At 43.9% G+C, this 24,956-nt stretch overlaps 1 protein-coding gene across 1 annotated transcript in view; it reads right to left on the bottom strand.

The window, feature by feature from the left end:
* Positions 1–3,015: 3,015 nt before the first annotated feature.
* Positions 3,016–24,956, bottom strand: part of LOC126235120 (uncharacterized) — a 54,814-nt gene continuing 32,873 nt past the window's right edge. Inside the window, exons 2-3 of the mRNA XM_049943857.1 lie at positions 15,088–15,306; positions 3,016–4,767 (exon numbers count right to left, since the gene is read on the bottom strand). Of these exons, the coding sequence (XP_049799814.1) occupies positions 4,603–4,767; positions 15,088–15,306 (384 nt within the window). The 3' untranslated portion in view covers positions 3,016–4,602. The remainder of the gene's footprint in view (positions 4,768–15,087; positions 15,307–24,956) is intronic.

Genomic DNA, 24,956 nt, shown 5'->3' on the forward strand with positions numbered 1-24,956 from the left:
CCGTTTCAAATATACCGGTCATTTTTGAAACACCCTGTAAAAATGAATTGGATTTGACTTGCCTTGTAGTCAAATATTAAGCTCGTTTGGATTTACGTTCAAATTCTGCATGATCTGCTGTGAAGTCGTTTTACAGTGCCCATAAATGTGTGTTTTACCTGTGCCATGAATATGAATAATGTTTTACAAAATGTCCTCAGATTTTTTTGTTACAGTGTTGCTTTTTGTGAAATATTTGAATTTTTTGTTCAAATTTTCGGTGTTCGTCGTAAACATATTCTTATTTACTCAACATTTTCTTTCTTTCCTTCGTGTCATCCTTGGGAAAGTTGTAGTTTGTGACGGATGTTGCTACTTACACGATCAGATCCGATCTTGCTACCGTCAATACATCAAAGGGGTCACACAGCTCTACTTTTCGTGGTTCATGGTGTTCAAAGTGATCGTTTTAAAGTGAATTCCATTATTCGTTACGTTTTCGGAAAGAGAGGAAGAAGTTCTTGGAAAAATGAAGAAGACTGTTCATACAATAATTTTAAATTAACCCGTTATGTGAACAAATTTGTGAATTTCGGAAGACGAACAACCGTTCTCAATAGCTTTTCTGTAAACAACTGAGAAAGTAACCGTATTTGTATTTAAATCCTAAATTTCCGATGAACTTCACACTTTAGGAGACAAAAAGAGGCTACATACCTTAGAATACTTTAGACGTATGGCAATCGTGAACTACGATAGAAAGGAATGAGAGAGTAGGACGCTATTGTATAGAAGCTGAAGAAAATTGATTATCATGGCATGTCTGTTGGAACTGAATAACTTAGCTATTAGAACTGAATTTTTAGTTTGTTGTTTTGGAACTGAAACAATGGAAATTTTGTTTTTATTTCTCTATGAGCATTTTATGTACCCCGAGTTATGTCACATTTTGTAACAATTAGGTAACATGGGAGGAAAGATGTCAAATACTACGGTAAATAATTAATGACAAATATAATAAAAAATAGGCGTAATCTGCGCGTGTTTATTTCTGCATTTTCCATGTTTTCAGAAGTAGTGATGTGGGGAAAACCTCGCTGAAACTAGTTTAAGTGAAACAAATAAAGTGGTTTCATGACGGCGTATCCACGTACTTTACATGGTGTTATGCTGAGTCGGACTAGTTAAGAGAAGAGTATGAAGTGCACGAGCCCCTCGTCCAGTCCTTGAAGGACCAGTGGATGTCGACCTGCCACCGAGGCGTCATGCAGATGTGGTGTGAAGGGGCATTTGGTGAGTACACCTCTCTGCAGGCCGTTTTACCGACTTTCCTACCATGGAGCCACTGTTTCTCAGTCACGTAGCTCCTTAATTGGCATCACAAGGCTGGATGCACCGTACCAGTCCTCCCGCCAAGGAAAAGTCCGTGCGGTATCGGTAATCGAACCCAGTTCCTCCTCATGGGAGCCATCTATGCAGACCACCGAGCCACGGAGGCGGACAGGAAGCGTACAGTAATCGTAAATCATCTTAAGTTTGGCATTTTTCTCCGTGTGTTCATACATTTGTTAGACGAGGAATGTATGTGAAAAACCAATGCAATCAGAGAACCATGTTTCAGATTGTAACATTCCAGGCTTATGGTTACTAGCCCTGCATTACGTATTATTAGATAAGTACTCTTATATCTCCAGCTATAATTAAATTCAATTTCTTTTCGATAATAGGAAAAAGGCTTTTAGAAGAATAATAGCAATACCAAACAATAGTAGTTACAATACCCTTTGTACCATAAACAATCAAAATCAGATCCAGAAAATTAATACATGGAAAATGTTTAGATAAAAGAATAATATAATTCGTAAATGGTAGGATTTAAATCTCGAGCCTAATTAACAAAATATAGATAATTGATCTTTTAGCATTGTTAAAATGCTTATTTCTGCAATTTCAATATTAATGTGATTTTTATGTGTTTAGAAAATGTCTTAAACTTGTTCTAACAAAGTAGGGACTGTTACAGAGTGTTCGATAATGTTGTTAAACTATTTAATATTATAAGCTTCTTTCAAATGCCACAGAACAAAGTGCATAGTTCCATAAAAAAAAAGAAAAGAAAAACGAAGTCGGTGTCGTAATTCGCCAACTATAAACGATAAAAATTGCCTGCGAATGTTAGGAAACTAGTCATAGTAGAAGGAGGGAGAAAACGTGGTCAATGAAGGAAAAGATATATTAACTGGAGAGTATGAAATACAGGGCGGAGGGAGAGAGAACGAGATAGTTGCTGTGTATGTGTGTGTGCGTGTGTGTATGTGTGTGTGTGTGTGTGTGTGTGTCTGTCTGTCTGTGTCTGTGTAAGAGAGAGAGAGAGAGATAATTTTCGTTCCTATTCTGTATCATGCGTAGAGACTCGTAGAATGATGGTTTGGGTATTTGTTGTTACAAAATCTTGCCGAAACCATTTTGGGTGAAGTAAAGTATTTTCGATCAACGGAATTCATAAACACATGACTGTGCAGGTGGACACCACGAATATATTTCCCAAGGTTTAGTGATATGTTTTCTGCCATTGTACAAAAACACTTATAAACGGTTTACAGCTTACATATCACGAAGTGTACTTTTGGATTCGTCTCTCGACACGAAGCCGAAGTACCTGGACATAACTGACAGTTTGTTGTTGTTGTTGTGGTCTTCAGTCCTGAGACTGGTTTGACGCAGCTCTCCATCCTACTCTATCCTGTGCAAGCTTCTGCATGTCCCTGTACCTACTGCAACCTACATCCTTCTTAATCTGCTTGGTGTATTCATCTCTTGGTCTCCCTCTACGATTTTTACCCGACAGTAAGCATCTGCAATTAGAAGCGGGGTTCTTTCTTAAATTTTTCTGTTGGGAACGAAGCATACAAAGCGTAAAAGTAAGGTATAAAACAGTTTCATATGTTCATAAACTTTATTTATTCACACATTTATACAAATGTGGTAAGCGTTAATTTCTGCAACCACTGGAATCAAATACAGAACACACGTATATACATTTAGGAGCAGAATATATAAGACAAATGGCTCCGTAAGGAATTTTATCTATGTACAACTTCCACATCACATGATGGAAATATTTTTTTTGAATAATGTGTTGAACTGGTTCAAATAATAGTCTCCGTTAAACAATAGAAGAGACAAATATGTGGGTATAGGTAACCAGTAGCACATTTTTAAGTATATTTCATTTTAAAGATAATACAGAAATCTACACTTACAGACTAAATTACTATCAGAATACGAAGAATGTCAGAACTGTTGTACAAGCTTTTGCTTCACCATGTATATTCAGACATATACCTTGGAATTTCCCTGTAAACGTTGTGTAAAATGGATGTAATGTGGGGCAAAAAGGATTGCAGAGAAACCAGACAGCATTCTTGATATTTAATTTGATTTGCAATAGGCAGGTATAGTATGGGAAGTTCTAGGAGTAACGTTACAGAGTTATATTGATGCTGAAAGCACAAGCTTGACTGACATGAAACATGAGTCTTTCCCCTTCTATCGCACCATTCTCATCTTCAACTATTTTCTTCTGCTAAACGCTATTTGAAATACTGAGAGGTTGTTGTTACCGTTACAACTACTGACTAGCATTAACAACCAATGCGTTTAATATAAGGTACTCATTTTAAGAAACAAAGCCACTTCACCTCTCCAGCTCAATACGGAATTCGTCTCGGATAGGTATTGAACTCTTCGAAAAAACATATTCAGTGAATCCTGGTGAAAGAGGGAAAAAACGATACTACTGAGGCGCATCGCTATTGAGTCATTGTTTCACGCTGTGCCCAGATTTTTAGTTGGCTGACGCAGTAATCCAGTTCGATGTAGAATTTTGAATTGTGTCTTGTTAACTACTTTGGTTTTTTTATAACAAAATAATATCAGTGTCTGATAACTTTCTCAGGTACAGTTCTATTCATGTTGTTTTCCATAGCTGCTTTTTTATTACTATCATCTTCAAAAATAATGAGTATGTCCTGTATCATGTCCAACATTGGTTATCCAGTACATTTCGTTATGTACAAAATATGAGCACAGATACTCCATCTGGCTTCTCTGTCACTCATACTTTGGAGGTTGAGTAATTCTGCAAAAATTTATTGATTGAACAATCACTGTTTCATTGTTGACATACTAGACGAACCAAAGTGCTACAAAGAAAGAATGGTTTCGACATCTTCTCCTTCCTCGTTCCTTGAGCTACGTCTCATCAAATCACCAACAATATACTTCTTTACTGTGGAAATTTTGCTGTCCTTATTGTCAGTGGGCCATATTGTTATTCTAGATTTTCTGTGAACTGTAGAATTTTTTTATTGTTTCTTCATTACGCTCCTCAAAGTTTGATGGAAATCTGTAGCACGCTGAACACCTCTGTTCTGGCGGAGTGCAGAGATTCGTGTAGCTCACAAGCAAGTGCGGCGACTTCAGAGTGCACACAGGTCGCGGAGCAGACGTGGGCTCGGAAGATGCGACCGCGGGGAAGTCCCGCTGGGTGCAGTTCTGACGTCACGTGACCAGAGGGCGCTGCTTCTGGGAGCAGCGGACAGGCGGCGCTCTCGTCGGTGCTCAGCCCGCTGAAGGTTTGGCTGTGTTCTCTGGAGGCGCGACGAACTTGACCGGAAGCGTGCTAGTCTTGGCCGGAGGTGCCTCCACGTCCACGTAGAGTGGCAGGTACGTCTTCCCGTCCAGCAGCCGCGTGCGCGCGGTCACGCAGTCAAGACGTGCGTACATCTGCAACAGTCAGAAAGGAAATTCAGTATCCCAACGGGCTCGCTTCAAGAGGATACTATCCCACGCTGGCAGCAGGACGAGCTGGTGAAGTAATTCTGAGGGTGGAACAAGTAAAATTGATTTCCTTCTGTGATTGTGTGATTAGTCGGAGAGCAGGGTTAGCAGAATTTGATGGAGCAACAGAGAATTAATTAATGGCGTGCTATGCATCACCTTGTAAATTCTCAATGGTAAGAATGTTTTATGCCAGATCAGAGTTTCTAAAAGGACCTGCACAGGTTCAACACTTGACAGTGCCAGTCTGTGAGACCTTTAATATATCGAGGTTACCTGTATACCATCAATAAACTGTCAATTGGCAAGGTGATTTCGAACACTGAGAAGAAATTGTGTGGTGCAACACTTTAACTGTAACAACAGAAAATAACTAAAAAGAGGAACTTGGTCAGAAAGTAGCGGAAAAAAGAGGAGCGACTTGTCGCACGTTAACGTACTAAATGAAATCAGAATTACGCCCCTGAAAGATTTCGTAAACTCTTTTCGGATAAGTCCTACATCCTACAAGAAATTATTGATGCTGATACGTAATAAAATAGAGAACAAAATTATGTTGATGAGAGATGAGTCGCTAACGACAAGAGTTTAGGAGAAACCTCGAAGTTTCTGGCGACAGGCAGGTCATAGGAATGCTTGAAGTTTAGTTGTGTAATATCAACAAACCCAAAAAATGCCATGTGGCTGGTTTATGAAGCTCTGTTACAACTGAATGGAGAATATTGTCAAACTATCAATATCTGACCTCACAAGTTCAGTATGTATTGATAATACTGAGAATAGTTTGAGAGTTACCAATACTGGTCGTGAATATTTCTAGTTGACATAAGACGGTCAGTATATTGACGGTTCGACAATATAACTGAACGTGTAACTTGACTGTACCTCATGCATGCGCCTGCATGTGTGTGTGCATGTGTGTGTGATTTATGAGTGTTCAATGGTGAGGTTCTCAGCGTCCCTACGAAAATTAGTAGAAATCAGTGTGTTTAAAAAGTCTAAAATGTTATGAAACAAATAAGAGTACATTTAAAAAAAATTTACTCATTCTCTCCCATTTTAATGCACTGTCACCCTCACAACCATACTATGTCACGCCCTCTGTTGTAGTATAAATGTGATCAGATGTTGTAAATTTGTCAACTAAAACACAAATAAAATAAGAAAAGCTAACAGAATTACATATGGCTCCGTGGTTGGCCGATCAGTTACACGTTAAAAACTTCTCCCTGAAATTTCTGGAAACAGGTCTGTTTCACAGAACCTTGGAGTCGTGCCATACTCGTGTCTTTGTTGGTTAAAACTGAGGACAAATTTATCCTCTTGTCTTTATGTAAAAGACAGTCTACTAAAACGTGGCGCACTGCGATCTCTACGGCACAAGAATTACACATCTGAGGGTCCTCTCGCTGGACCAAGAAGCTATGCGTCACGGTACTGTGTCCTATGTGAATACGAGTGAGAAGGACCGCATGTGCCCTGGAACCCCGCAGATAAACACCTCCTTCCTCAGCCTTTTTTATGGTAGAGAAGGGTGTTCTGGATATTTTGGACTGTTTTATCTGTTGGGCACAAGGGTGGGTTACAAGTGTCGTAGACAATTAAGGACACTCGGCGAGTCGGAACAGAAAAGAAATTTAGCAGTCGCAACAAATCTTATCTGCTCCATTGCCCCTAAGGTCCCGTATACTTTGGTATCCCATAGAGAGGATTCAAGAGGTAACCACATCTTGAAGACATGATCAGAAGAAACAATAGAGTAGCCAACGGAGTCCCCCTTTTTAGACCCCTTTGTGAATACAGACGCTCCTGGTGGTAATTTAAAATGTCGTAAAGGATCAGATATAGGGGTGCAAACTCTTCTGTAGGCCACTGAGTCTAAAATTAATGTGGTCCTTTGCAGTGACCAAGATGGCATTCGGTTTCAACCCTGAAGGGGGCGACTTCAGCTTATGCTTCACGCGGTTCCTAAAACTTTTGTTGCTGGTGGGCGATTTGAGAAACGGTGTTCCGTAGCTGGACGAGCAACAGTATTGACCTAACTGAGCTCTCTAGGTATCATGAAACAAGTCAATGTGTCATTGTACCAGCACCATCTCCTGAATACTTTGCTTGGGTAGCACCCTTGCAGTAAAAGAAATAAGGAGTGGCTTAGCCACAAGGTTAGTGGTAGTTCCAGACTGGATGCTAAGAGTTTTGCCAACGAAAGCCAAGTATGTGAGGTTTGATACCACTTTGGTGCGCAGTTATTTATCTATAGCCATTTTTTAACAAGTAACGTGGACGAAATCAATTTACTCTTATATTCGAAGCGCATTTGTGGATACGTGTCGTCTGTTACACAAATGTATAAACTACTGTAATATGAACGTGTAATAAAATAATAATTTTCTACATTTCTTCGTATAGTGCACTGGACAGTTATTCTACACAGTTCCTCGATTCCTCGTCCGTCTCAAAGCAAGTCAATCTTTCCAATTTGTTAATTAATTAGCAAACTCTACACAAAAGCGAAATAAAAAGGAAATAAAGTGGTAGGGCGTACACGTCCGTGGTTATCAAAATATCGTTTCTTTTATCAAATGGGCCTTGGCTTACCTGTTGCACTACCACCACTATTACCATAAAGGATAAAGTTCTTCTGCGTACTGCATTTACTGTGATGATAGAGTTGAAAATACTGTAACTGATTTTCAGAGTCGTCATCATCGAGTTATTTACATGTTCCATAGAGCAGTTACACGATTTTTATCAAAATGATCTGCTTCGAGTCGCTAGGGGCTACATGCGAACCACTTGTTATTTGAAAATTGTTGATCATAAATATGTTACTATTTGCTTTAAGTTTAATAAGACAGAAGATATCAGCCTTTAATACACTCCTGGAAATTGAAATAAGAACACCGTGAATTCATTGTCCCAGGAAGGGGAAACTTTATTGACACATTCCTGGGGTCAGATACATCACATGATTACACTGACAGAACCACAGGCACATAGACACAGGCAACAGAGCATGCACAATGTCGGCACTAGTACAGTGTATATCCACCTTTCGCAGCAATGCAGGCTGCTATTCTCCCATGGAGACGATCGTAGAGATGCTGGATGTAGTCCTGTGGAACGGCTTGCCATGCCATTTCCACCTGGCGCCTCAGTTGGACCAGCGTTCGTGCTGGACGTGCAGACCGCGTGAGACGACGCTTCATCCAGTCCCAAACATGCTCAATGGGGGACAGATCCGGAGATCTTGCTGGCCAGGGTAGTTGACTTACACCTTCTAGAGCACGTTGGGTGGCACGGGATACATGCGGACGTGCATTGTCCTGTTGGAACAGCAAGTTCCCTTGCCGGTCTAGGAATGGTAGAACGATGGGTTCGATGACGGTTTGGATGTACCGTGCACTATTCAGTGTCCCCTCGACGATCACCAGTGGTGTACGGCCAGTGTAGGAGATCGCTCCCCACACCATGATGCCGGGTGTTGGCCCTGTGTGCCTCGGTCGTATGCAGTCCTGTTTGTGGCGCTCACCTGCACGGCGCCAAACACGCATACGACCATCATTGGCACCAAGGCAGAAGCGACTCTCATCGCTGAAGACGACACGTCTCCATTCGTCCCTCCATTCACGCCTGTCGCGACACCACTGGAGGCGGGCTGCACGATGTTGGGGCGTGAGCGGAAGACGGCCTAACGGTGTGCGGGACCGTAGCCCAGCTTCATGGAGACGGTTGCGAATGGTCCTCGCCGATACCCCAGGAGCAACAGTGTCCCTAATTTGCTGGGAAGTGGCGGTGCGGTCCCCTACGGCACTGCGTAGGATCCTACGGTCTTGGCGTGCATGCGTGCGTCGCTGCGGTCCGGTCCCAGGTCGACGGGCACGTGCACCTTCCGCCGACCACTGGCGACAACATCGATGTACTGTGGAGACCTCACGCCCCACGTGTTGAGCAATTCGGCGGTACGTCCACCCGGCCTCCCGCATGCCCGCTATACGCCCTCGCTCAAAGTCCGTCAACTGCACATACGGTTCACGTCCACGCTGTCGCGGCATGCTACCAGTGTTAAAGACTGCGATGGAGCTCCGTATGCCACGGCAAACTGGCTGACACTGACGGCGGCGGTGCACAAATGCTGCGCAGCTAGCGCCATTCGACGGCCAACACCGCGGTTCCTGGTGTGTCCGCTGTGCCGTGCGTGTGATCATTGCTTGTACAGCCCTCTCGCAGTGTCCGGAGCAAGTATGGTGGGTCTAACACACCGGTGTCAATGTGTTTTTTTTTTTTCCATTTCCAGGAGTGTAGTTTCCACGTAGCTAGTGACACACTTCATTTATTTAGTTGCATATGCTACCAGATTTATTATTAAGTCTTTCTATACAAGAGAAGGAGTTATCCAAGAGAAACGATTTGATACTAAATTTAAAATTTAGTTTGCTATCTGACAGGCATTCTATGTTGTAGGGCAAATTATCAAAGACTTTTCTGGTTGCGAATTGAACTCGGTTCTGACCTACCGACAGCTTCGGGAAACAATAATACGAACCATTTTTTCTTCTAGTAGTGGATAAATGGATATCAATATTCTCTAATTCTGTTCTAGATTTGTGAAGAATTGCATTAAGAAATGTACATATTGTGAAGGTGAGGTTAGAATTCCTAACTCCCTGAGAAGGATCTGCAGGACGATTGTGGGTCAACACCATGTATCATTTTCACTGCCCACCTCACCTCTGAACAATCAATATGCTCTTCCTATAATACGTCGATCCTCCCTTGTAGTGGTCACAAGTGGTCGATCGAAATCTTGACGACGAATATTCCCATTTTTACGATCCAAGCAGACCACCAACGGGCCACTGTCACATCCGAATGCCCCACGAATTTGTATATTGTAGTATTCGACCTGCTGGCCAAATGGAGATCCACAACGAGGCTCCCATTCACACTTTGTCAGATGCTGATAACGCTGCGACAACGCTGCATCTCTGTGTCCTTCATAGTGTTCACTCAGCATCTGACGCTGCTCACAGCCCTTAGATACCGTATCAGGCCTGGTGACGACATTTAACAGGAACAACACTAAAGTTTTACCTGTCAGAGGGAACTTCAACGCTAATTCCTTACATACCCGCCACCGATAGTGCTTACGTATACGGAGCTACATTGACGTCCGACCATGTCTTCTAGGTGCTTCATTTTTCTTGTCAGGCATTGTATGATAAGATGTTGATTTTCCTGTTTCTAAAGCTGGGAATCATGCGAACTGCACAGTTTCCGGATCTTAGTTGTCTGAGCACTAGAACATCGAGTTAAGAAGCGTGTCAAAGTTTACGTTCATTACTTACTCTAGGAGCTCGGCGATAATTTAAGAGAAAATATGTGGGAAAGGATAAGCAAGAGTGAAAAAACCTCTTTATATTTTAAGGGTGAAATGAAGACTTCGTCTGTAAGCAGTGGTAAGTGACAGTCGACGGGAAACTGACTCATTGCATTTAAAAAGTAGTAAGTGATGTGCTTTAGCCTCATTAGTTGATAGTTCCACTATAATCCCAGGTATAGCGGTTTTATCTCGATATTCAGTTTCTAGCTACTGACGATTTTGGCAAGACGTGTGCATCTAAATAGTGGTAAGTGGCACAAACAGAGCTGCTTTAAAGCGGTAACGTGTGCGGTGGTCGTAATGTTTTTCAGTAACGAGCTGTAAGAATGTGGACACATATGACTCTGATAAACATCCTGTGTACATTCTTGAACGGTGCTACTAATCAGATAAATGTATACATTTCTTTAAGCAAATAAACAATGTTAAGTCGCGTGGCTTACCATAGTTTATGTGCATTTATGTTGCCCTGCGATGGCAGGCATATTAAACGCCATCCTTAACGTTGCTGAAGTGCTGTAATGAGGTATTTTCATTGGTTTCTTATAAAGCAATAGCTACAGCTGCACCCATACCTCGAAACCCATATGAACAAAAGTCAGTTATGTATTTACCTGCTTACGCACATTATTTTTGCATTTATACATTCTGTAAGGCCTGTGTTGTGTGTATATTTACATTTGGCATATTAATTAGCGTGTTAAGGAACAAATACTAACTAGCTATCGATGGATGTACACTCTAAGAAAAAAAAGCGACACACCACGAAAGAATTATCCGAAAAGGGATGGAAATCGGTAAACGTGTTCTACTACATATACAGACAAAACAGTGATTATATTTTCAGAAAAACTGGATGATTTATTCAAGAGAAAGTGCAAATCAATAACACGTTTACCCACCTGTGGCCCTTATACAAGCAGTTATATGGTTTGTCGTTGACTGACAACGTGCCAAATTCTGTCCAATTAGCGTGTTAGATTGTCAGACTCCCTTGATCGTTGGAGGAGCCTGCTCATAATGCTCCAAAGCTTCTGAATCGGTCGAAGATCCGGCGATCTTGTTGGCCAAGTAATAGAAAACGCTCGCCGTGCACGGGCAGCCATTATCTTGCTGAAGTGTAAGCCCAGGATGGCTTGTCATGAAGGGCAAAAGAATGCGGCGTAGAATATCGTCGACGTGTTGTAAGGGTGTGGCGGATGACAACCAAAGTGATCCTGCTATGAAAAGAAGTGGCACCCCGGACCATGACTGTCTGATGCCGGGCCATACGGCGAGAGACAAGTCGGTATCCCACTGTTATCAGGGGCGTCGCCAGACATGTGTTCGTTGTTCGCTGGGGCTCAGTTCGAAGCGAGACTCAAAATGGTTCAAATGGCTCTGAGCACTATGGGACTTAACTTCTAAGGTCATCAGTCCCCTAGAACTTACAACTACTTAAACCTAACTAAGATAAGGACATCACCACAAGCATGCCCGAGGCAGGACTCGAACCTGCGACCGTAGCGGTCGCGCGGTTCCAGACAGCGAGACTCATCGCTGGAGAGAATTCCGCTTCAGTCAACGAGATTCCAGGCCGAAGACGTGTCTGGCGACGCCCCAGACCACCCTGATTGTCCCCCACCATAAGGCCTGACAACCAGGAGTGATGTTCTGGGCCGGCCGCTGTGGCCGAGCGGTTCTAGGCGCTTCAGTCCGGAACTGCGCTGCTGCTACGGTCGCAGGCTCGAATCCTGCCTCGGGCATGGATGTGTGTGATGTCCTTCGGTTAATTAGGTTTAAGTAGTTCTAAGTCTAGGGGACTGGTGACCTCAGATGTTAAATCCCATGGTGCTTAGAGCCATTTGAACCATTTTGATGTTCTGGGGTGCCATTTCTTTATATAACAGGATCCATTTGCAGAGTGAGATTTTCACTCTGCAGCGGAGTGTGCGCTGATATGAAACTTCCTGGCAGATTAAAACTGTGTGCCCGACCGAGACTCGAACTCGGGACCTTTGCCTTTCGCGGGCAAGTGCTCTACCATCTGAGCTACCGAAGCACGACTCACGTCCGCTGCACTCTTACGGGACAGTGGTAAGTTGACGATATTCTACGCCCAGTTCTGGGCTTACATTTCAGCAAGATAATGCCCACCGAAGCACGGAAAGCATTTTCTACTACTTATCTTCGTGTTTGCCAAATCCTACCTTGTCCAGCAGGTCGCTAGATCTTTGACCAACTAAGATCGTCTGGAGCTTTACGGGCAGGATGCTCCTACCATCCCGGATTTTTGACGACCTAACGTGCCAATTGGATAGAATTTGGCATGACATCCGTCAGGAGGACGTCCAACAGCTCTATCAATTTTGAGATTAATGAATGCTTGCACAAGGCCCAGAGGTGGACCTATGTATTGCTGATATACTCAATTTGTAAAGCTGTTTCTCTTGAATAAATCATCCAAGTTTTCTTAAATTGTAATCACTGTTTTGTCTGTACATGTTCTACAACGCATCTACCAATTTCCGTCCCTTCTCGCGAATTCCTTCGTGCTACATCGTTTTTTCTTCTTGTCTGACAGTGTATTTTACTTTTGTGTGGAAAATAGAAAGCTTGTAAATCTGAAATTTCATAGGTTCACAGGAACAACACAAAAATGCATCCTTCCGAGGATGCATCAGGTCTTGACATTCTACAAGCAGATACAGCTGAAGCAAATGATCAGCGGAGCAGACAGAAAGCTCGGGAGAAGGTAAAACATGGAGGTATTCAGGAACAAACGAGGAAAAAGAGAAATGAGGGAAAGGAACATAAAACCTATAGGGACAAGGGGGCCGAGGAGGTGCTGTATTAAAACATGTAGGCCCTCCACGTCAATGCTCTAAAATTTTTTTCGAGCTTGTAAGTGAAGAAGTTAAGCACCTCATATTCAGGAATTTCTGGCAGCTGAAAAGCAATGATATGCAAAATGTGCACCTACAAAGTTGTTTACGGTCAAAACTATAAAACGACACTTTAAATTTTGGAAAGGTTTCTCAGTAATATTCCGTTAACTCGGCCAGTAAGTAAAGTAATAAATCTATGGAAACAGGTGTTAAGTGCACTAGACTTGCAAGTAAACAGTGTTCAGTAGCCACTGACAAAATTGTAGGAGTAGAATTGTGGATGGAATTTTCCACTATAAAAATATGCCATTGCGGTAGACTCATGCTCATAAATTTAGGATAATGCTGATACATGGTGAAACAAGGATCTGGTGGGCGGTTTACGGGGGTAAATCACCTTGGGGTATGACCATGCGGTGCATTTGACCTGCGGTCGTCGCATGGTGCCGCTGGCAGCAGTCCACAAAAGCCGAGGTGTGTTGGTGCGTCTCAGAGTACGGTGCAGCGAGTAAGTGTGCAGACGTTTAGAGACGTGCTAATGTTGACTATGTGTTGAAAATGGCTCAGAGAAGACATATTATGACGTTATGAGGGGTAGAATACTAGGGCGACTGGAGGCTGGTCAAACACAGCAGGTCATAGCATAGGCCCACTGTGTGCCACAAAATGTGATGTCAAGAGTATGTCAACGATTCCAGCAGACAGGAAACGTGTCCAGGCGCTACAGTACGGGACGTCCACAGTGTACAACACCACAAGAAGACCAATATCGCACCAGCAGTGCCCGCAGACAGCCACGGAGTACTGCAGGTAGCCTTGCTCGGGACCTTACCACAGCCACTGGAACAGTTGTCTCCAGATATACTGTCAACAGGTGACTGAACAGACATGGTTTATTCGCCCGGAGACCTGCAAGGTGCATTCCACTGACCCCTGGTCACAGGACAGCCCGTAAAGCCTGGTGTCATGAACACAGTACATGGTCATTGCAACAGTAGTCCCAGGTTATGTTCAAAGACGAGTCCTGGTATAGTCTGAACAGTGATTATCGCCGGGTTTTCATCTGGCGTGAACCAGGAACCAGATACCAACCCCTTAATGTCTTCGAAAGGGACCTGTTTGGAGGTCGTGATTTGATGGTGTGAGGCGGTATTATGATTGGTGCACGTACACCCCTGCATGTCTTTGACAGAGGAACTGTAACAGGTCAGGTGTATCGAGACATCATTTTTCACCAGTATGTCCGCCTTTTCAGGGGTGCAGTGAGTCCCACCTTCCTCCTGATGGATGACAACGCACGGCCCCACCAAGCTGCCATCGCGGAGGAGTACCTTGAAACAGAATATATAAGGCGAATGGAGTGGCCTGCCTGTTCACCAGACCTAAACCCCATCGAGCACGTCTGGGATGCTCTCGGTCGACGTATCGCTGCACGTCTTCAAATTCCTAGGACACTTCAGGAGCTCTGATAGGCACTGGTGCAAGAATGGGAGGCCATACCCCAGCAGATGCTCGAACACCTGATCAAGAGTATGCCAACGCGTTGTGCGGTCTGTGTACATGTGCGTGGTGATCATATCCCTTATTGGTGTCAGGGTACATGCGCAGGAAACAGTGGCGTTTTGTAGCACATGTGTTTCGGGACTGTTTTCTCAACTTATCACGAATACCGTGGACTTAGAGATCTGTGTCGTGTGTGTTCCCTATGTGCCTATGCTATTATCGCCAGTTTTGTGTAGTACCACGTTGTGTGGTACCACATTATGCAGTTATCCTTAATTTATGAGCATGAGTGTATGTGAAAACAATGCCCATGTCTGTATAAAAAAAATCACATTGGATGCACATGCAGTATGTTATTTATGATAATTTGACGATTCACTGCGCGATTTCTCGACACCACCAAAAGGTCGTCTACCACTCTTTACCACCGAGATCTTCAGATATCTGTGTTATTTTCATAGAATTAATCAGGCCATGATTTGAACAGAGCAGAGGAGGGGAAGGCTGTGTTACCTGCTTTCGCCGGGTGCAGAAGGCGATGCAGCAGCACATGAGGAAGGCGGCCACGGTGACGGCGCTGGCGATGTAGAACGTGTAGTGGCGGTAGTGGGAGTCGAGCAGCCACGGCTTGTACATCAGGTGCAGCGTCACGATCAGCGCCAGCACCGCCATGGCCGCCAGCAACAGCGGCGCGTACAGCAGGCCGATCATCCAGCTGGGGGCTGCCTCCGGCTGCAACAGGGCAAGCACGCCAGCTCAGCTCAAACTCCGAACCACTGTACTGGTGTTTTAGTCAAACGCTGGCAGACGAACAGTAAACAGATAGGCCGTACAGAGTGGATGTGGGGAACAAAATTGCCGACTATTTCGCTCCAGAAGCAGGACGACTTCAGGGAGGTATCATTTCTCCGGCCCTCTACACGCTATACACAACCGATATGCCATAGTGTGGTTAATAGCCCTCTACGTCGACGAAACGGAGTACTGGACCACAGGAAACCGAACAAATAGGATACAACAAAGGTCCAGAATCTACTTAGGCAGACTGGAAGAACGAAAGCATAAACACAGAATTAGGCCAAACTGTATCAAAACTCAAATGTTCTTTTCCAGCACAAAAACCTAACGGTGAAATATAAGCTTGATATCAGAGATACACAACTTATATTACTTGGAATATCTCTACAAGCCAGTGGAAACGTAAGATACTTAGCTCTCCATTAGGACAAGCACCTAAATTGGAAAATACACAAACAATACATATGCAGGGTATCGAAAAAATACGCCAGAGCGGACATGAGTTGCTACTGAGCCCGCCACAGGCAGGCGAGAGTATTGATCACTGAAAAGCAAAACACAGCTGACTGGTCTGTGAAATGGAGCCAGCTGGGAACTGTATAGCAGCAGCCGAAGCTGCTATATGCTATTGAAAGGATGTAAGCCTTTCCTCATTTGCCACCACGGAAGCGTTTAGAGTAAGTGCCTTAAGCTCAAAATGGCTCTGAGCACTATGCGACTTAACTTCTGAGGTCATCAGTCGCCTAGAACTTAGAACTAATTAAACCTAACTAACCTAAGGACATCAAACACATCCATGCCCGAGGCAGGATTCGAAACTGCGACCGTAGCCGTCGCTCGGCTCCAGACTGTAGCGCCCAGAACCGCACGGCCACTCCGGCGGGCTAAGTGCCTTAAGCCCTGTGGCCGAGGGGCTCTAGGCGCTTCAGTCCGGAACCGCGCTGCTGCTATGGTTGCAGGTTCGAATCCTGCCTCTGGCATGGATGTGTGTGATGTCCTTAGGTTAGTTAGGTTTACGTAGTTCTAAGTCTAGGGCAGCGTGGAGGGTAAAAATCGTAGAGGGAGACCAAGAGATGAATACACTAAGCAGATTCAGAAGGAAGTAGGCTACAGTAGGTACTGGGAGATGAAGAAGCTTGCACAGGATGGAGTAGCATGCAGAGCTGCATCAAACCGGTCTCAGGACTGAAGACCACAAGAACAACTACAAGTCTAGGGGACTGATGACCTAAGATGTTAAGTCTCATAGTGATTAGAACAATTTGAACCTTAAGCCCTAAATGAACATAGTCTGTAGGTATAAGTACTCACAAGGGAACCTCCCCATCGCACCCCCCTCAGATTCAGTTATAAGTTGGAACAGTAGATAGGCCTTGAAAAACTGAACACAGATCAATCGAGAAAACAGGAAGAAGTTGTGTGGAACTATGAAAAAATAAGCAAAATATGCAAACTGAGCAGTCCATGGGAGACATAGGCAACATCAAGGAATTTCTTAGCGCAGGAGCGCCGTGGTACCGTGGTTAGCGTGAGCAGCTGCGGAACGAGAGGTGCTTGGTTCAAGTCTTCCCTGGGGTGAAAATTTTTTATTTTCAGACAATTATCAGAGTTCAGGCACTCACACATAATCAACTTCGCTCTCCAAAATTCCAGGCCATGTTCAGATTTGCTTGGACATATGCATGATTTGACGGTCTACACACGGAAAAAATTGAAAACGTTAAAAACATATGTTTTGACAGAGCACAGAGAAAACTGTGCGACTGTGAAACTGTTGCATTCATTTGTTGCAGTTTATGTGACACACTCTTATGTTTTCATCACTTTTTTGGAAGTGATTATCACATCCACAAGAAAACCTAAATCGGGCAAGGTAGAAGAATCTTTTTATCCATTCGCCAAGTGTGCCAGTTAGGTGGGTCGACAACATATTCCTGTCATGTGACGCACATGCCGTCACCAGTGTCGTAAAGAATATATCAGACGTGTTTTCCTGTGGAGGAATCGGTTGACCTATGACCTTGCGATCAAATGTTTTCGGTTGCCATTGGAGAGGCACGTCCTTTCGTCTACTAATCGCACGGTTTTGCGGTGCGGTCGCAACACACAGACACTGAACTTGACAGACAGTGAACAGAGACGTCAATGAACGAACGGACAGATCATAACTTTGCGAAAATAAAGTAAGTAAACTTTTCGCTCGAGGGTAGACTTGAACCAATGATCTCTCGCTCCGCAGCTGTTCACGCTAACCACGGGACCACGGCGCGCCTGTGGTGACGTCATCCTTGATGTTGCCTATGTTGCGCATGGACTACTCAGTTCGTATATTTTGCTTATTTTTTCATAGTTCCACACAACTTCTTCCTGTTTTCTCGATTGATCTGTGTTCAGTTTTTCAAGGCCTATCCACTGTGCCAAATTATAACTAAATCTGAGGGGGGTGCGATGGGGAGGTTCCCTTGTCAGCCTTTCGTGAACTAAATCATTCTCGTCTCAGTATCAGCCTACACCACGAGCCTGTGGCAGCCAGTGTGACATCCCGAATGCAGTAAGGGGTCCGCTGTTTAACTGTGAGACAAGGCAGCCTGCCCTGAGCCACAAGGGAGCCGTCCGGTCGCTGGAGGAAGCTGACGGCCGTCGTCAGCTGCGCCACCACGTTGTCACCACAGTCACAGTGGGAGATGTCACTGATCAGTGACACCATGTTGGCCCCGCTCTTTGCACTGTCAGCAGTGCCGGACGTATATCGTTTCACATGAGAGGTAACTTGACGGCTCCACCAATCTGTTCCTGATGTACTATGGCCAAGGGTCAGAATGAAACAATTAACTGAACAAATCTATTGTCTTCTTGACATCTCATTTCACTCCCGATGGGTGGCAACCTTAAGGGCCATGTAACGCCTATAATCAGGAGGAGACAGGGAATAGTCTGGCAAATGCAAGACAAATTTCATGAATGCAGTGCTACAACGGCACTGCACATTAACAAAGCTTAAATCAGGCCAGTCACTGAACGAGGGCCACGTGACTGTGAGGCACGACAATGGCAGAAGAAGTATACGACACAGAAAGTAGACTACTTCGGAGCTTCACGAGACTCAACAACAGGATCCCAAGCGACGAAGTGGACAATACCACAAAGAAATCAGTCCTACAAACTAGTGAACCTAAGAACAAGATATATCCTGCACAACAGATCTTACATGGAGAACCGCCTAACTATAAATATGGGGACAACAAGTAAACCTAAAAAGAAGTTCGTTTGTCTCAGCAGAACCATGGCCCGAAACACCTCCAAAGTATTTCCAAATATCTGTCTAACAATCACACCACTCACTCAAAAAGCAGAAATACGATGGCACTAGATAGATAACCTAAAGTAAATGCAAGCACGTTAAAATCTTCGATCGGTGCCTCTTGAAACACTTCGGCTACCTTAGTTAGGGAAGCGCGCACCGTACTAACACCGACTGTTTTCCCAAGTTCGAATTCACACGATGAATGAGTGAATGGATGAGTGAACGAATGAGTGAGTGTCCCGCAGTTACATGTAGAGCAGGGCAGCCAGGAGTTCTGCTCGCAGCTCATGCATGTGTGCCAATCTCTTTTGCCCGAGTGCAGACTTCCGCCTCTAGCACTCCAAGCTCTCTTACTGGGAAGAGGGTGAAGCATTAATGATATTAAATCTACAACTTTGCTTCCAGCGTTTAGCAATAAACCTAGTAACAACAAGTGGTGGTGTGCTTCATTGGCCGTAAGTGTCATACAATATGCTTAGACATTTGTATACACAATGCCATCAAAATATTAATGAATTTATGCTTGCGACATAAAGCTATTCTCGATTTAATATATCAACTTCGCCCGCGTCTCGTGGTCGTGCGGTAGCGTTCTCGCTTCCCACGCCCGGGTTCCCGGGTTCGATTCCCGGCGGGGTCAGGGATTTTCTCTGCCTCGTGATGGCTGGGTGTTGTGTGCTGTCCTTAGGTTAGTTAGGTTTAAGTAGTTCTAAGTTCTAGGGGACTTATGACCACAGCAGTTGAGTCCCATAGTGCTCAGAGCCATATATCAACTTCGGAGCCCAGATCTCGTCATTTGCGGGAATTTTTATGTTCAAATCTGTGGCTGGGGCTCATAAAATGCTGGGTAAGAGCTATGGTGATGCACCTGTTAGTGAAATAACATGCAGAGAATGATTTCAACGCTTCAAGAACGGTGACTTTTACGTCGACGGTCGGCATGGCGGTGGAAGAGAGAAGGTTTGCGAAGCTATTGAAATAGACGAAAGCAATCACAGGAGATCGTTATCGACAGCAATTGATTCGTTTCAGCCGAGCACTGAAAGCCAAACGTCCACCATACAGTGATGGACGTGCGATTTTTCAGCGTGAAAATGCTCGATCTCACGTCGCAAAGCCCGTTGAAACATTCTCGGAGACGTTAAAATGAGAAGCCCGCTCCCCCTCCCCTCCATCCCCCCTCCTCACTCCATTATCCATATATTGCTTCTACTGGCTACCAACTTTTTCGATCACTGGCACATGGTCTGGCTGATCAGAACTTCCGGTCATATGAAAAAGTGCAAAATTGGATCGATTCATGGACCTCCTCAAAAGACACTCAGTTCTTCCGCCGCGAGATTCTTATGCTGCCCGAAAGATGGGAGAGAGTGGTGGCCCTCGATGTCCAATACTCTGAATCGCAAATGTTTTGTGTTTTTTCACAGTAAAGTCTCGAACTTCAAGAACAAACGGCATGCAGCACTGGACAGTCGTACGCAAGTAGTATCAAGCACTTAGCCACTAATACACGCAATGTGGCCAAAGTACACACATTATGGTGTTATGGTAGGAATTATGCAGACTGCTCGATAACAGGCAGAAGTCCAAAACTGGTCGCCATTTAAATAAAAACAAACTTCTGTGCAACTTCGACGGTTTTGTAGTTTCATCGAATCACAGTAATTTCCTGCCTACAGCAGTCCAGCATTCTGGAAGTGAACAAAACTCAAATGATCTTGTTTCAGCACAAAGACCTAACCAAGAAAAAAAATCATATCAGAGGTATGCGACATACACTATGTGGAATCCTTTGCAACTCAGTGAAAATGCAAGATTCCTGGGCGTCCATTACGATAAGCACCTAAACTGCAAAATGTATGAAGAATGCATCTACATCTTTCTGTCTATTCTGCAATTCACATTTACGTGCCTGGCGGAGGGTTCGTCGAGTGACTTTCACATAATTTGTCTACCGTTCCACTCTCGAATTGCACGCTAGAATAAAAAACGCTTAAGTCTTACCGTGAGAGCTCTGATTTCTCTTGTTTTATTACAATGTTAATTTCTCCGTATGTAGGTGGGTGTCAACACCTCCGCCCGCGTGTCATATCTGTGAGACTATCACCCCCCCTCCCCCCGTCCCCCAGTTGCCATTTAGTCGGTGCGACAGTTTTACCGAGATGTCAACAAACAAATAATAGCAAAAGCAGATGCCAGACAGATTCATAGGAAGAATGTTAAGGAAGTGTAACTCGTTAAAGAAGGAAATGGCTTATCAGGCGCTGATTCTACCGATTCCCTTGTACTGTTCACCGATATGGGATCCTTGCCAAGTGGGACTGACAGAAGAGATAGACGATCCAACGAAGACCGACACGTTTCGTCGCGAGGTCGTTTAGTCGGCTTGAGAGCGTAACTGAGATGTTATGTGCACTACGGAGAGGTTTACTATAGCACTTTCCGAAAAGACAGCGCATTATTTCTTCGCACATACAGCTCGCATAGTGACCACTACGAGAAAATTCGAGAAATTAGAGCCAACGCAGAGGCACACAGGCCCACTCGTCATTCGCGAGTGGAACTGAGTAGGTGGGATCAGTTAGTGGTACCGAAAGTACCCTCCGCCACACACCTTCAGGTGCCTTACGGAAGATGATGTACGTGTGGGTATAGAATATAGTCTAGATGACTGGCGCGCAGTCAGTTACACTGCCTCAAAACATGTACGCAGTTTCTAGCTTTAATACGTGACTTATGGTGTTAAACATTTAACGTAAAGTTATACCTCTTTGTAAATAAATTATAAGAGCATTTAAAACTTTAAAATTAAATTAATAACACTGAAAAAAAAATTGTTGCCCCTGCAAGGCGTCTGACGAGCAACCTGTAACTGCGACTCAGTGGCTGGTTTAGACCTTCAGTAATACGGATCATTACTACCCGTTGTTTCTTGGATGTGTGTGGGCAATGCAATGCTAGTGGTGGTGCGACTGCGGAAGTGACAGTATTATTTGTCATAGCTGGTCAAAATCTTGCTGTGCAGTCTACTGATGTGTTGGAATCTGATATAAGCTAGTATTTGCCTAATTTCACTCTAGCAAACACTATGTGTGATGTAATCGGAGGAAATAGTATCTTTCTCGACTAGCAATGGAACGGCGTCTCTCGGAACTTTGAGAATAAGGCTTTTCGCTTTATACAGCACCATTCTGCTTCTAGTGTGTTCTACTGGGGTTTGTTGTAGATCACGGTAACGCTTTCGCGCTTTTCTGACCAAACGCACGTTGATGTGAATCGTCGCTACACGCTCTAGATGTGAAAAGCCCATATCAGTGCCCAGTATATCCACAGTTAAAGTAAAAAGTAGAGTCATAATGCATGGTTGGCTGGGAGACCCCGATGGGCAGGTTCAGCCTCCTAATTGGGAAAGTTTTTCCTATTCTCCGCGCCCACGAGTACCTTTCCTTCGCGAAGTGTGTTGATTGTGTTCTACATTCATTGTCTCTTAATTGTAAGTCTAGGCGTAAGATTAATTCCGACGAAAAAAATTATATTTGGTCTAAAATAAGTGGTACATCTAATATGGAAGATTGTAAATTTGTTGGTGATTGTATGGTGTATTATCATTAATAAAAACTACACATTGATCTTGCCAAAAGCCGAGAAGCGATTTTATTCTTTTGTAGCACCAGTGGTGGTGTCCGCAGCTCGTGGTCTTACGGTAGCGTTTTCGCTTCCCGCGCACGGGGTCCCGGGTTCGATTCCCGGCGGGATCAGGGATTTTCACTGCCTCGTGATGACAGGGTGTTGTGTGTTCTTCATTATCTTTCACTCGCAAGTCGCCGAAGTGGCGTCAACTAAAAAGGACTTGCAATACGGCAGCCGAACTCCCCCGCATGAGGCCTGCCAGCCAATGATGCCATGCGATCATTTCATTTCATTTTTTGTTGAGTGGTGATGAGTGTAATCTCCTGCTTAGGCAAATGGATCAAATCGGTTGGTTCTTTTTTCATTTGATGTGGTCTACTGTGGGCTTGAGGGACTTATGAAGCCACCATTAGCTCAGGGGCGTTTCCTCTGAAAACCCTACAAAAAGTTTTTTTTTCCTTTTTCTATATTTTCGCCGTGACAAGAGGGCCAAACTCCACCCGATGATTCCAAGACAGCAAATGGCTGAAATTTTTACGGTATATTCCTAAGATCCTGATATTCACCAACCATGAATGTTTTCTTGATATTTTTCTCCGTTTCCAACAGACAGAGCATCAAATTTACTCTACTTCTACAAGTAAAATTCGGAATGAAACAAAATCTAAATAATAAATAACTGCAGCAAATTTCTCAAATTTTAACAGTATATTCTCTAGACATTTATCTAGAAGAGCTATCTGCCGTTTTTTGGGTACTAACATACGGCAGCGGATTCCGAGAGGTATATGCACATTAAACAGCTGTAATTTTTACTTCGTATTGCTAAGATCACGATCTCGATAACCTTGGAAATTGTCTTCAAATCTTTATCCGTTTCCGAGATATAAAGTTTCAAAGTTACCGTACTTGCACACGTAAAATACGTACGTAATATCCGGTGTGAGGCGAAAACGTAGTTTATAAAGTGACATATGCTGTAAAGTGTCTCCGTTATCATCTGAGAACCGCATGTTGTGGTCCTGAAGAACATGCACAATCTTTTTGCACGTACCATCCGGTCTGAGGTGTAAAATTAGTTTTGCGTTATTTGAATTTCACATAAGTAAACTATTTAAATTTTACCGACGAGTACATTTCTTTTCACGTGAGTTATATGCCCTGCTGTAGCAGGGAAAAGAATGGAACCAACAGAAAAATGTTCCTATCGCAGCACAAAAAATGTGAATATGTTCCTGTTTATTTAAAAGAATCTGACTAAAAGTGGGGTACCAACTGCCTCATTCTACCTTCCTCGGTACTTTTAATAGTTTTCCCAAAAAAATTGGCATGCGAACGTATTCGTACCTTTTTATGCTCAGGGAGTAGAAGACTGGCAGTGGAAAATAGACGAAAAAGTAATAAATACTGGGAGATAGACAATGGTTGTGTTATAGAAAAAGCGAAGGAGACAATGGCAGTCCTAGAGAAACAGAGGAACACAATGGCAGTGGAACTAGGTGACAGTGCTGGAAGAGAGTGAAGGAGACATTGCCAAGGGATTGGGGGGGAGGGGATTAGGAGAAAGAGAAAGTGGAAGTCTCTGAGAGCCAGTGATAGTGGGAGACAGAGTATATGACAATGACAATGAGAAAGAGAGGGGTAGTGGCAGCGAGGATAAACAGCAGCAGTTGGAAGGAAGGAGTGAGATACTAGCAGTAAGAGAGAGCAAGAGGGAGACTGTGAAAGTGAGCGGAGACTGTAGCGGAAGAACAGAATGAAGGGGACTGTGCTGTGATGGAGGAGAAATGACGGAGGGATACAAAGAAATAACGACAGTGAGTTCGGTTTAATAAGTGAGTGAGTATAATGGACAACTGGGATTGGAGGCTATGAGCGACTTACAGCAGCTATGGAATTGTGGGTGTGAGTGAATTATAGTTAGGGGAGCTGATGGGAGTTTGAGGTGAGATGCAAGTTAAAAAAAGCGCGAATATACTCATAAGCCACAATTTAAGGGAAATTTTTTAAATGTGTCGAGGAAGGTAGAATGAGGGAGCTGTATTCCACTTTTCAGTCATTCACCTTTTTGTGCTCCGTTAGGAGTATTTTTCCGCTGGTGTTTGTGTTGTTTGATGATGATGAATAAATCCCCTAGTAACTAAATTCATTAGAGCTGCAAAAATTATATTTATAATGTTCAGAAAATGTGTGACCTGTGCATGAACATCTGATAACATCTACAGCTACGTACAAGAAACTTTAACAGACGCTGCCACAGAAAGCGAATCAGTTTTGAACCAGCGCGCTATTAGGTGGGTGATCATGAAACTGCGAATCGTCAACGTATACTGTGCTGATAAACGGTTGAAAGCGAGTACGAGCTAGCCTGACACTCAGATCTGCGCTAAACGGATTTCCGCCAGCGTGGGAGCATTGCGAATCCTAGCTGATTACGAGGAAGCCCGTGTCGCGACCCGGCAGATTAGAGCAGCATCAGAGATTACGTCATAGGCGCCGCCGGCGCCATGTGAGTGATACCACGTTACACAACAACAACAACAGAGCGGCACGCGCCACTTGTGCTCTTAAAGGAGATGAGAACAGCGAGAGAGTTGGATCTTTTCCACGAATTAACAAAGATTCTCTGACGTCCCAGTTAACTGCACAC

Source organism: Schistocerca nitens, chromosome 1 (genome assembly GCF_023898315.1).
Source record: "Schistocerca nitens isolate TAMUIC-IGC-003100 chromosome 1, iqSchNite1.1, whole genome shotgun sequence".
NCBI lineage: Eukaryota > Metazoa > Arthropoda > Insecta > Orthoptera > Acrididae > Schistocerca > Schistocerca nitens.